Source organism: Falco biarmicus, chromosome Z (genome assembly GCF_023638135.1).
Source record: "Falco biarmicus isolate bFalBia1 chromosome Z, bFalBia1.pri, whole genome shotgun sequence".
NCBI lineage: Eukaryota > Metazoa > Chordata > Aves > Falconiformes > Falconidae > Falco > Falco biarmicus.
In genome coordinates, this window is record NC_079311.1 from 69,569,133 (window position 1) to 69,581,774 (window position 12,642).

Consider the following 12,642-nt stretch of genomic DNA (forward strand, 5'->3'; position numbering starts at 1 on the left):
AACCAGAAAACAATACGAGAACATGCCTCCTGGTCTGAAGCTACCCACTTCTGGGGCAAGCTAACCTGGCTCGAGAGGGCGGAGACTGGCAGAAGTCCATGGACCAGAGGAGGAGCAAGGTGTGTTGCTTGGCATAAAAAGATGCCTTCTTAGCAACTGAACTCTGGAGATCTTCCCCACCAGGGATCACGACAATCGGAAGGACCGGCAGGACGCTGCCTGGACCTGGGACCACAGGACGCCTTGGACCCGTGGTGGTAGCTACAATCCTCTTTCCTTTTCTTTTTACTTTTCCTTTTATTCACTTTTTGTCTTTCTATGGCACTCCGCTTTACGGGCAAACAATAGAATTGTGCTGTTTGATTGAAGCATAACCCCTTGGCATGGTCGCCTTGATTTTTTGCGCTTCGAGATCATGGTTAACGAACCATCATGGGTCCACTGAGTGGACCGTGATACATGGTAACACCACTATTTATCAGCAGAGACACAATAAAAGAAGACAGCTAGGACTGACCATAGCAAAACATCATGACGGGAACAGTGACAATGACCATACAAGAACACAAGAGCATAAGTGAAACAGAACTGCATTACAGAAAATCGGGACATTGGCAGCTGCTGCACTGTGGACAGTTTTCTTTAAAGTCATTACCCATCCACCTTTGAAAACAAAAAGGAGAGAGCCAGAGGAAAACACGACACTTCCAAACAATTGTTTTGGAGAAAAGGAGACCATTACTAGTAATATAGTATGACTTATGCACAAAGTTGAAGCTAAGGTTTGCTCTGACACAAACATTGGCATCAGCAATACATTAATGCAAAACTGCTGCCACCACGTGGTACTTCAAAGTAACAGCTCTGAAGAAAGTAGCACACTTTCTTACACTCCAAAATCCAAATTTTAAATTATTCTCTAATTTAACTAATAATTTTTTAAAGGAACGCACTACTTAAATTTAAGCTAAATTTAAAATTTATCAGCAGGAGATACTTTAACAACACTGTGGAGTGATAGGCTAAAAAAACCAAAACGACCGAGCACATGTAATCATAAATATTTCAGTTCAGACTGAAATCTTCAATGTCCAAGTCAATGCAAAAGTTTTCCTCAGTTTTGAGGTACCTATCTCTCCAAAACAAAGAGAGATGACCAACATCCAGTCCAACAGTTTCAATCAAGAATTTTCTACTCTGTAAACACCTACCAGTTTGGTCTTCTGATTGCTTATGTTCCTAACAAACATGCTGAATAAGGTTCTTTACTTCAAGAACAAGCACAGTTTCTTCTGACTTCTTACCACACACATGATGTAAGAGAGGATAGCCCCAGAGGAGCCAATAAGTGCACCAACAATGGTCAGCAAGTTGTTGTTCAGTAGGAAGCCCTCAGCACACAAAGCCCATCCAGAATAACTGTTCAGGACAGTAATAACTACAGGCATGTCAGCACCTCCAATAGCTGCTGTTAAAGTGACACCCTGGAAAAGGAAAGAAAATACTTCAGTATAAGCTATGACCAGGGAGAACATGCAGAGAAGACTGTCTGCGTCCAGCACTGAAAAACAAACACCAAGGTACTTAATAATGTATTAAGGTATTTTCAACGCAGGAGGCATGAAGCTGTGGCCTGAGATAGGAGTCAGTGGTTCTGGCTTTTGAGAGGAGACAGCAAGGCACTCCACTGTCTTAGTCTTGTGTTTAGCCACATATTTTTACTCACAAAATATCCTACCAGCTCCACGGGACTGTTCATACCCTTAAAGGATTCACAACAGAGCAGTCTTTGCAAGACTCAGTTTACACAATGGTAACATTCAGCACAAATTTTGCAAGAGCTGGTGTGAGTGAACAGAAAAAGTTACACCTGGGGATAGTCTTACTAAGTTATTATCATAACCTGTAGATCCACTGCTCTTTTGAGTATTTTAAGGGTAAACTTTACAAAAAGTCTTTTAAAATATCAGTTTGTCATATAAAAGGCTCCATTAAGACATAGCTGCAAAAAGTAATTATATACATACATACCTGTTTTCAGCAACAGTTCTGGCTTACAGAGAGTCAGTGGCTACTTGCTACTGAAAGTTAGCATATGGGCACCTGTGGCAACTGTGACTCGGGATGGTAAAATATAATCATAACCAGGAAACTTGCAAAGCTGAACAACAAAATGATTATTTAACTTGTTTCACCTCCTGCAATTCCCCAACTTACCATTATAGCTGAGAGAGCCGACACAGAACCTAAGCAAGTAATTCCCGTAGTATAACTAGGATCCATCATGTACGGAACCATTCCAACAGCACTGGCAGCCAACAATCCTGCATTCAATGCATGTCGACCAGGCAGCAGCAGTGGTGCAGAATTCAGGATACCTGCAATCAAATCCATATTCAGAGACTGACAGATATATGCAGGAGGGCCTGTCTCTCACCTTCAGAGAAGACAGAATACTTCAGCAAAAGAAGAATCAAAAAATAAGAAAAAGGGAGGGGCTGAAGAAAAAACAAGCTAGCTGAAGCTGAGACATTGTGCCGACTGAGTATTGCAACACATTCAAACTTCCTCTAGGTTCTCAAATACTCCTGTTTAAACTTGTCTTACTTCCTAATCTCACTGAAGTGCTTCAGAAAAACCAAAAAAACTCTTCTCTTGAAAAGCCTTTTTAAAAATGTACTCTCATTCTAGCCTCAAGTCTTTGCGCGTTGTGTCTGACGCTCTGTAACAGGAAGCCTTTATCCAGAGCTTCTCAGTACAGTATTATCTCAGTAATGAGTAATTACTTAGAAGAAATACATCTGAAATACATACTACTGACAAATCCTTCAAAAGATTATTAGAGAAGACAGCTTTCCATCCGTGTCATGCTTTCTCCCTCAATGGCTGGTCTCATAAACACTGAAGAAAGCAAACAGACGTCTCCCAAACGAACTATTGCAAAGCTAGTAACAAGATTAGTAGTAAAAAAAGCTCTAAGCTGGAACTTCTTATTATGGTATTATCTCAGTCTCTCAAAAGCTGTGTGCTTACAAAACCAAAAATAAATGTGATAAAGAAACCTTCAGGTGCTTAAGAATCAGGAATTAGTGAGTATTTAATTTAGAAGGCATATTTACTAAAACAGTAAGAGGTATGAAGCATGGAGTTTGATGGAGTTTGCGTTGTGGGTAAAAAGACAGTGAACTTGAGTCGTTTAAAGTGAGGCAGTCTGAACTGATACTGCAACCTACCTAACTAAATGCAGCCTTCTATGCTAAGAACAACATCCCATAAATATAAGTGGTGCTAAGTGCAGCAATACCAGATTTTCAATTAAAATGTCTGCTCAGGAATCTGAAGTTGTGATCATAAAAGTTCAATGAAATTAATTAGAGAAACAGTGACAGGCAGTGTCTTAACAACACTAAAGCAACACATTTCTGGACAAGATGAATGGAGGTAAGGTTACAAGAGTTGGTAATTAACAGCAGTAGTATGCTCAGGCACTGGAGAAAAACTTTTCATAGCTAAAGCTGTATATAAGTTAAATACAATTAATAAAAAAAGTACACTCATAACAATTAAACATATAAACTTCTACCCGATGCAAAATACAAGACTTCTTTCCAATTACACAGCAGTCTAAAGGCAGAGCTAAACCCTGGGCAGGGGAGCAGGGAATGCCCTTTAACAAATACTTTATTCCAAATGGAAGGTCTCACCTTGAAGTTTTCCATAGGCAACAAGAGAGCCACTGAAAGTCACTCCACCAATGTACGTGCCAAGATACGCCACAACCTTGGTGAGGTTTGCAGCTGGATCAGTAGCAAAGTGAGGATATTCAATCATGTATTCTGCTACGCAGGTGAGCACAGCAGCCAAACCAACCAAACTATGGAAAGCAGCCACTAGTTGAGGCAGATCTGTAATCTGGATGTGTTTAGCAATCGTCAAACCTATTGAGAGTTGAGAAGGGAAGTCTTACAAAACACAACCAATCTGTACAGCTAGAAATTAACGTATCAGGGACAGTTCAGTGTGCAATGAATACATGCATGCACATGCCTGTTGCAATGGAAAAATTGGAACTTCCATAAATGCAAGTTAGTCAATTCACCTGTGAGCTACACATTATTTTTATGCAGTATTTTGTGTATATACAACTTGCATAAATGCATGTACAGAGCATGTATTATTATAGTATCATACACATACCTATGGTACCACCAAGTGCCATTGCACCCGACATCTGCGCCAACAATTCAGGTGAAGGTTTAAGGCCTCCAAGAGTTGCTGCTAAACCTCCTGCAACACCAATCATACCCAAAGCATTTCCAAGACGAGCTGTTCCTTGGGTGGACAAACCAGCCAGGGCACCAACACAGCATAAGCCTGAGCCCAGATACATAATCTTTAAAGTAAGAAAAACATCAAAATGCATACATGAAATAGAGACAAATTGCATAATCATTATAAAAATCTTTGTGATTATTACACAAAAGGGCTGATTTCTCCAGAATATGTATAAGTCACAATTCTTAAGTCAAAACTCTTGATTGTTAGAAACTGTTCTACGGGATGTGATATTGGTCAAATAAAATGTGGTATCTCTCAAAACTTTCTCCCCACTTTATGACCTTGGTTTATCTGCACTGTGAATGCTAAACTTGAGTCAAGCCAATTTTCATCATCAGTTCAGAAGCAAGTTTTCCTTTAGTACAAGCCCAAAGCTAAACAGTCCTGTTCATTATAGGAACAGTTTCAGGATTTACTTATGGCATATATGAACTGTTTTCAGAAAGTATAAACAGACAAATGAAATGAACTGTACCTGTCTAGATAACTGGAAAAACTAATATATTACAAACCCCTGGCATAAAGGTATGCTTGGATCACTTTTCCCAAACACAGAAGGTAATAAATACTGATTTTACTCACCATTAAAACAAATGCAAAGAAAAATGTACTGTAAAAGGTTCTATAGATACAATCCCTGTCTATCCCTGTGTGCTGAAATTTCATCCCACCCAGATGTCATACCTACTTTAACTGTCACTCCAAGGTGAATTTCAAAAAAAATTAAACCAAAGACTGATTTCTGTAGCTACTCTAATATTTAAGCTGTAATTGAGGGAAAACTATCCAATAAATAACAAAGTACCTGCTGCTTCACATGAAAAATAAAACCCCAAAGCTTTTTAAAGTTTGCAGATTCAGCATCTGAGGTATGATGAAAGCTTAAAAGTTAGTAACATTTCAGATTGCCCTTGCGGGAATATGAACCTGATGAAGAGACCATGGCAGTGAAGAAGCATACCATGCTGTGAACAGCAGGCTAAAAGCCACAAAGTTATCTTACCTGTTCAATATTATAGCCACCGCTGAGAGCAGCTGCATAGCCTCCCACAAACACACCACCAGGAAGTAAGTACAAGTAGTTGTACTCAGGAGGATCTGTGGGACGTTTGAACATATCCAGCATTCTCTGCGTAACGAGAAACCCACCTGGCCAAAGCAAGGGAACACTTTTCAAAACTAAAATCTGTAACTAAGTATATGCCAACGTATTACAGAAATCTTTGTTTCAACCATATTATCACACAAAGTTAGCAAATGACACCAATAAAGCCTCTGAAAAGCTAGGAAGCTGGAAAACTGCCAGGAAACAAAGGTGTAATCAGGGTGAGATCCTGTTGTCTTTTTTAACCTCTGGAAGAAATTCATAAAAGGAGAAGTTGGAAAGCCTGAAGACTTGCTCTGGCTTCATACTCTATTGTAGGATACAGCTTAGATTATGACTGTGTCCATTTCCCTATCTACTCTAACAAAAAACAGTATTTACAAGTCACATGGCTCATTTTCTTATCTTTTTTATTCATGAAGCTGGGACTTCTGAAGCTTAAGCAAGCAGAATTTTGGGTTTTGCCACTAGTATATTTTTCAAGTAGGAAAAGAAATATGAGGACAAGTACAGTACCATCTTGGGATATACAGGAAAAGGTATTTCAAATTATCATCATCTAAAGGATAGCACAGAAGAAAAATTCACATTTAAATATTTCCCTAAAAAAAAGTTACACCACAGGGTGTACAAACTGGATGCAATAACTACTATGAAAATTTTGGTGAGGGTTCTTTATTGATGTATGCTCTCAGATCCTACTCCCTGAATAGTATTTCTGGCATCTATACAATACATGAGCTAGAAGAAATAAAAGAATTACACAAGTGCCTTAAAGTTACCCTCAGGAGAAAACTTACATTCATACCTGCAATATTAACTGAAGAGATAAAGGCAGAAAGCACTGCTAGAGTTTCAGGAGTGTTTGCAGGGAGATAGGTTCCACCCATCAATACCAGCCCACCAACTGCAGTTAGCCCTATTTAAAAGAGAAAAAAAAGTGTCACTGAACCTTAAAAAGCTCTAATACCTGCATCAAGTTTCCTTTCAGCAAACAGGTACCCACTGACCCAAATTTAGACCACTACTCTACACATTACTGTTTAAACAAAGACTGCCATGGTCTTTTTCATCAATACAAACATGTTCCAAAAAATTAGTATACAAATACAGTTTTGAAGCACAGTGTCTCAAGCAGAGTCACTTTGCTTTAAAAAGTCAAAGTAGATCAGACTTGTGACCTGTCACATACATAAAGTGTCCCCTCAGTGAGTTCACAGGTGACCCCCAGCTGGGGGGAGCGTCGATCTGCGGGAGGGCAGGAGGCTCTGCAGGGGGGTCTGGGCAGGCTGGAGCAATGGGCCCAGGCCAGTTGTGTGAGGTTCAGCCAGGCTGAGTGCCGGGTCCTGCCCGTGGGTCACACCAGCCCCCGCAGCGCTGCGGGCTGGGGGCAGGGGGCTGGGAAGTGCCTGGGGGGAAAGGGCCTGGGGGGGCTGGTCGGCAGCCGGCTGGGCATGAGCCCCCCGTGTGCCCAGGTGGCCAAGGAGGCCACCAGCACCCTGGCTGGTGCCGGGAACAGCGTGGCCAGCAGGGCCAGGGCAGTGCTGTCCCCCTGCACTGGGCACTGGCGAGGCCGCCCCTAGACTCCTGTGTTCAGGTTGGGCCCCTCACTGCCCGGGGGACGCAGAGGGGCTGCAGCGTGTCCAGAGACGGGCAGGGGGCTGGTGCCGGGGCTGGGGCACAAGGCTGGTGGGGAGCGGCTGGGGGAACTGGGGGGGTCAGTCTGGAGAGGCGGCGGCTCAGGGGGACCTTGTCGCTCTCTACAACTGCCTGACAGGAGGCTGTGGGCATCTGGGGCTTGGTCTCTTCTCCCAGATAACAAGCAACAACACAGGAGGAAACAGCCTCAAGTTATACCAGGGGAGGCTTAGATTGGGTATTAGGAAATATTTCTTCACTGAAAGGTTGGTCAAGCATTGGGACAGGCTGCCCACGGAGGTGGTGGAATCACCATCCCTGGAGGTGTTTAAAAAACATGTAGATGTGGTGCTTAGGGACATGGTTTATCAGTGGACTTGGCAGTCTAGGGTTAAGGGTTGGACTTCATCTTAAAGGTCTTTTCCAACCTAAATGATTCTACAATTCTACATATACACCCACATCTATAAAATCTTACATATTTATAGTTATGAATCTTAGAGGTTGTTTAGGAATTTCTTCTTTTTCCCCCCTCTCTCCAAACACACAGCTTGAGGAGAGAAAGAACATAGAAAATATAAAAAGGAAGTTACTTTCAGGGCAACATTTTGGAGAGGTGAGAAAGAAAATGTCTTCTATGAAAGGAGAGACCAGAGCAGTCCAAGCAAAACAAGCTTTAAGGCAAGTATGTTAAGAGTGAAAAATTACTTATAAAAATTAAAAACATACAGCATCACATTCTCCCTCCTTTTGAAAATCCACACTCTCACAAGGAGTGTGTTTGAGGTGTCCTTGACATTTATGAAAGTAAATTCAGAACATGCAAAGTCTGGCATTTTAAAAGGCATTATCAGCAGACTACTGTCTGAAATGCAAGTAAAAGGAGCTGTGCCTACTTGAAACAGAAAATAAGCAGTTGTGTGACAGCTACTTACCTGAAATAGCATTAGTTACTGACATAAGTGGAGAGTGAAGTGCAGGAGTCACACCCCATACTGTATGGTACCCCACTATTCCAGCTAGGCCAAATGTCGTCACCATTTGCGTGAAAGCATTATTAGGTGCTACCATGCCCAGTCCTAACATGCCAGCTAAACCTAGAAGAAAAGCACAGCAAAACATTTCTGTAACTTTTCAATGGTTTCTTACATTTAAACTCTATACAACAGGAGTCCATTATTGAGCTAAAAGTAAAAACGAGTTTTATGTATGGACTTGTTGCAAGATCAGCTGGATCATCTTTGTCAACTACCAGGCTCTTTTGGTGCTAGTGTTTCATTGACAGTAGAAAATAAAACCCTAGATATAATACACACATCTTTGTTACACATGAACACAAACCAGGAAAGTTAAGGTTTCTGCACCAATACTGAATCCTCCTCTATTGTTCTACAGCAAACACGTAGCCGAATCACAACCATGTTGAGACACTACTTGGAAGACTTGAAATGTGCTTACAAAGAACAGAGATTAAAATTAAGAGCACTGAATTCTTTAATTACCTCATGCAGAAATTCTGATGCACACAGAATACCAATTAACAAGAAGAGCCAATATTTATTTGTGAAGACAAATGTCCTCGTCTCACTACTTCAGTAGACTGTGGACATGTAAGTCCCATACAGTATATTCAAGTTTGAAGAAAGTAATGGCATTGAATTGATTCTGCTGCGAAGTATGGACACAGTCCCTAGCAGCAGTCCTTCAGAAGCTTAAGTATTTTACTGATATTTAAATAAAGCCAAACACATACACAAGACATGAGTCAGCACTGTTTGTAATGTTAATACTTTTGGTTAAATTTCTAAAATTTTGTTTTCCCCTCTCAGAAGCAATTACTACACTACACTGATTTTGCATGAGGATACACAAGCCAATCAACTGCTCCCCCAAATAGTTATTAAATTGAATGAGTAAGATGAGGAATCACTTAAAAAGTACTAAGCAAATGAAGAGCACTCTACACTGATTCTCCAGCTCTGGAAGTTGCCTACCTGCTGTGTATACAGATGCACTAGTCATAGTTTTTCTAAAAGGTGTAATAGTAGCTGCTTTTTCCGCTTCCAGCTCTGCTACTGTCTTCTGCTTCACCGGGGCTCCTTGAGGAATGTTATTTGGTGGAGGTGCTGGGAAAATCACCTTGCCATCCTGACAAGAGATATTTACAGTTATCCCTGACATGGCAGATGTTTTACAGCTAGAGAAGCCTACTCTTCTTAACCTTGCAACTCAGGTAAGTCTTAACATTGTACAGGAACATTTTCCTTTTCTGCATCTGCAGAAATTTGCAAGGCTGGATGATCAGTACAGCTTGATCAAGTTAACCATACCAGTTCACACATTTTCCAGACAAGATTTAATATCAGTGTCCAAGAGCACCTGGTAGAAATGCAGCATAAGGCTTGAAAGTAGAAACCAAAACAAAGAGGTGAAGCTCCTTAAATGGAAAACATTTATGCAAAATAAAACAGGGTCTCTGAAACTGCAGTCTGCTACAGACTGACCAGACCTCAGCTAGGCGTCAGGGTAGGTCTCACATTGCTTGCTGTTCTTCAAGCCTCTGGAAGAATAACTGGTGGAGCTGTCAGACCTGAGCTGTACACACCACTTCAGCTAGGAGAGCTGAAATCCATACAAGCCTTCTCCAGAGCAGACATGATGAGCGCTACAAAATGTTGACAACATTATGAAGCGAAACTCAACAGAAATTAATACCTCTTAACTAAACTGCAAGTTATTATTTCCTAACAGTTGCAGATGGAGAGCCTGCACTGGCCCATGCCCTAAGTTTGTGTTCTGTTATTTCCTAGAAAAGCTTAGATAAAAAGTATCCTGCAAAATCTAATTCCACCATTTTTTTCTGAACTTAATCTTCTAAGAAAAGAAACATGTATTTTTTTTTAAAAAAAGGAAGACTTTTTCTTGTCCTGTAGTAATGTTTCAAACATGTTCTAAATAACTATGCTTTCATCACATGAATACAACATGCAGATTTAATATTTTTTGTATTTTTCAATAGTAGACATTAGGTATTTGTTTAACCACGACAAGATAACAAAAGCAAAGAGGCTTCCCTTCACAAGAACAGACAGAGGAATATTGAGCTGAGTATGAACACACATGCCTGCCCACACTTGTCCATCAAATCACATCTGAAGTCTATTGGTATGCAGTATCTTTGAATGCATTTTAAAGAGACAACAGATTAGGAAGATAATATTTACTGACTTACCTTCATTACTACAGTTCCTCTAATAACATGATCCAGAGTCCCATAATCAAATTCATCTTTCGGATCAAAATAGAAATTCTCTTTGTCAGGACTAATAGCCTTTAGGAGTTTGGTAATATTGTTGGAATACAGAGAACTGGCCTGAGTAGCCATTCTGCTAGGCAGGTCTGTGTAGCCAATGTGTGTAACACCCTGAAAAAAAAAAAAAAAAAATCAAATATTAAGGATTAGCACAATCTCTGAAGAAGCCGCATCTCTTCCAACATATCCTTCTGGAAATATATATGCAAACTGTTTCACTTAGATTTCTGTTTTTAACCCCAGCTAAAACTATTATCTGCAGCTCTAATATTATTATATAGGGGGCATATTACTCACAACAGTTACAGAATCCAACATGATCAAACTCAACACCTTAAATGATATTAGCAATAAGCCTACTCAACAAGAAAGATTTATTGGTGCAAGAGCTTGTCCTCTCCAAATCCTACCATTCTATCAGAACCTAGATTCTTAAAGCAACCAGGTAACAGATTATTCTGCCCAATGCTTGGCATCTTCCCAGTCCTTCTGGAGGGTGTGCACTGGATGTAACCTTCTGTGTGACAGAGCAAAGGGAGCTTCCTCAGAGCTAGCTAGCCGTGCAAGTAATATGCCCCTGTTCACATTTACGTAAATATGTAACACAATATATCCAAACTGTTTTAAGAATATATGTGACTATAACTAGCTATCAAGGCTTTTGGAATGTATGGAAAGCTGAGGTTGGCATACACTCTTCCTGTTCAAGCAAGCTGTATTAGAATACTGCTCCAACAACTTACAGGTAAGATCCACGCACGCTTCCAGGAATTCTGGTTTCTTAATGCAATGCTCCAGCACACTGCTGATAGTTTTGCCCACAGTTCTGTGCCAGTACACTATATCCAGGGGTAATGTTCATCTAAGTGCTCTATATAAATTCTTTATGCAAGCATCTACTTATTTCTGTTTTGCATACTCTGATTTCAGTTTTTAAGCAATGAAATCAAAAGCCCTAGAAAACCACAAAGCCAAATACAATGCGTGACTCATCATACATACACACACAGCCCTGCTTATATTAATGACAATCATGGCATCAATATGTGCTACAGGCTTCCCCAATAACAGCATTATGTCCTTACATTACCAAATAACAGCTTACTTTAAATCTCATCACCCAGATTTCTATTTGCTAGAAGATTTGTCCCAAGTAGTAAAAATAAAACCCAAAAAGCAGAAAAACAAGTTCTTAACTGAGTCACGAACACGGGAGCAAAACCAAAGCAGTTAGCTTCATCTAGAGCAAAACTGTGTATTTTAATAAACCAATTCATGCTAATCCTAGTTTGGGTTACAAGTGGTTTGGATACTTTAGGGCAGACACCCTCATGCTGGCAAGCCTAAAGACATACTAAGATATCATCACTCTCCTGAAGCTGAAATTATACCGTGCTAAGCCAGAGACTTTGCACTGAAGTAAACACTGACATAGCTTACCTATGACAGGGACTGTTAACCTCCAGTTGTGGGAGGTGATGAGATAAGTCAATGAAGCTATTCCTACTGCTGTCTCTTCAGGTAGATCAAGACAAAAGACATCAAACTACACCCTCAACTCAGCAGAAATACATCAGTGGACTTGGAAGTCTGAGCAGTAAGAATTCCACACTCAACAACCAAATTAAAGCTATACAAAGGTATTTGTTTCTTTAAAAATCATCAAAATGGTACAGAGATGACTAGCAATCAAATATAAATCTAAAGGATTACTTAAACCCAAAGAGCAAAATCGGCTACTTATTTTCAGCATACAGTTTAAAAAACACAACATGAATTCATGCAAACTTGAGAATAATCTGCAATTAAAATGCTCACCTTATGAACATACAATTCTCCGGGCTTTGTAGTTTCAATGTTTCCCCCTGCTTCTGCAGCTAAATCCACAACAACTGAACCTTCCTTCATTGATTCAATCATGTCTTTCTTAAACAAGACAGGCGCTTTTTTGCCTGACAAGACAAGGCATAGTAAGTTAAACACAAAATAATACCATTTCATCCATATTGCTCAGGAGATGAGTTCTTCCCTTCTCTCTCTCTCTCTAAACCGTATTTCTCTAAGCCAAATTTTCAAGTCATTGGTACCTGGGTTGAAGTGTCACAGAAGGTGTGTTTATACAGGCAGAGAGGATATGTTAGAACATCTTGCTCCCAGGTGTATAAAAAAAAGTATGGGCAGTCTACTAAAGGTGCTGACAAGTCCAATTTTGTCCTCAGTAAACTGACAACATCCAATCTTACAATTC

The 12,642-nt window shown here is 40.2% G+C and overlaps 1 protein-coding gene across 4 annotated transcripts in view; it reads right to left on the reverse strand.

The window, feature by feature from the left end:
- The window catches only part of NNT (nicotinamide nucleotide transhydrogenase), a 46,965-nt gene that overhangs the window by 19,875 nt on the left and 14,448 nt on the right, over nucleotides 1–12,642 (reverse strand). For all 4 annotated transcript variants that reach the window (XM_056324144.1, XM_056324143.1, XM_056324145.1 and 1 more), the window contains exons 8-17: nucleotides 12,213–12,346; nucleotides 10,314–10,505; nucleotides 9,076–9,229; nucleotides 8,017–8,178; nucleotides 6,252–6,362; nucleotides 5,342–5,487; nucleotides 4,198–4,393; nucleotides 3,705–3,938; nucleotides 2,218–2,378; nucleotides 1,305–1,484 (exon numbers count right to left, since the gene is read on the reverse strand). In XM_056324144.1, coding sequence (XP_056180119.1) covers nucleotides 1,305–1,484; nucleotides 2,218–2,378; nucleotides 3,705–3,938; nucleotides 4,198–4,393; nucleotides 5,342–5,487; nucleotides 6,252–6,362; nucleotides 8,017–8,178; nucleotides 9,076–9,229; nucleotides 10,314–10,505; nucleotides 12,213–12,346 — 1,670 coding nt within the window. The remainder of the gene's footprint in view (nucleotides 1–1,304; nucleotides 1,485–2,217; nucleotides 2,379–3,704; nucleotides 3,939–4,197; nucleotides 4,394–5,341; nucleotides 5,488–6,251; nucleotides 6,363–8,016; nucleotides 8,179–9,075; nucleotides 9,230–10,313; nucleotides 10,506–12,212; nucleotides 12,347–12,642) is intronic.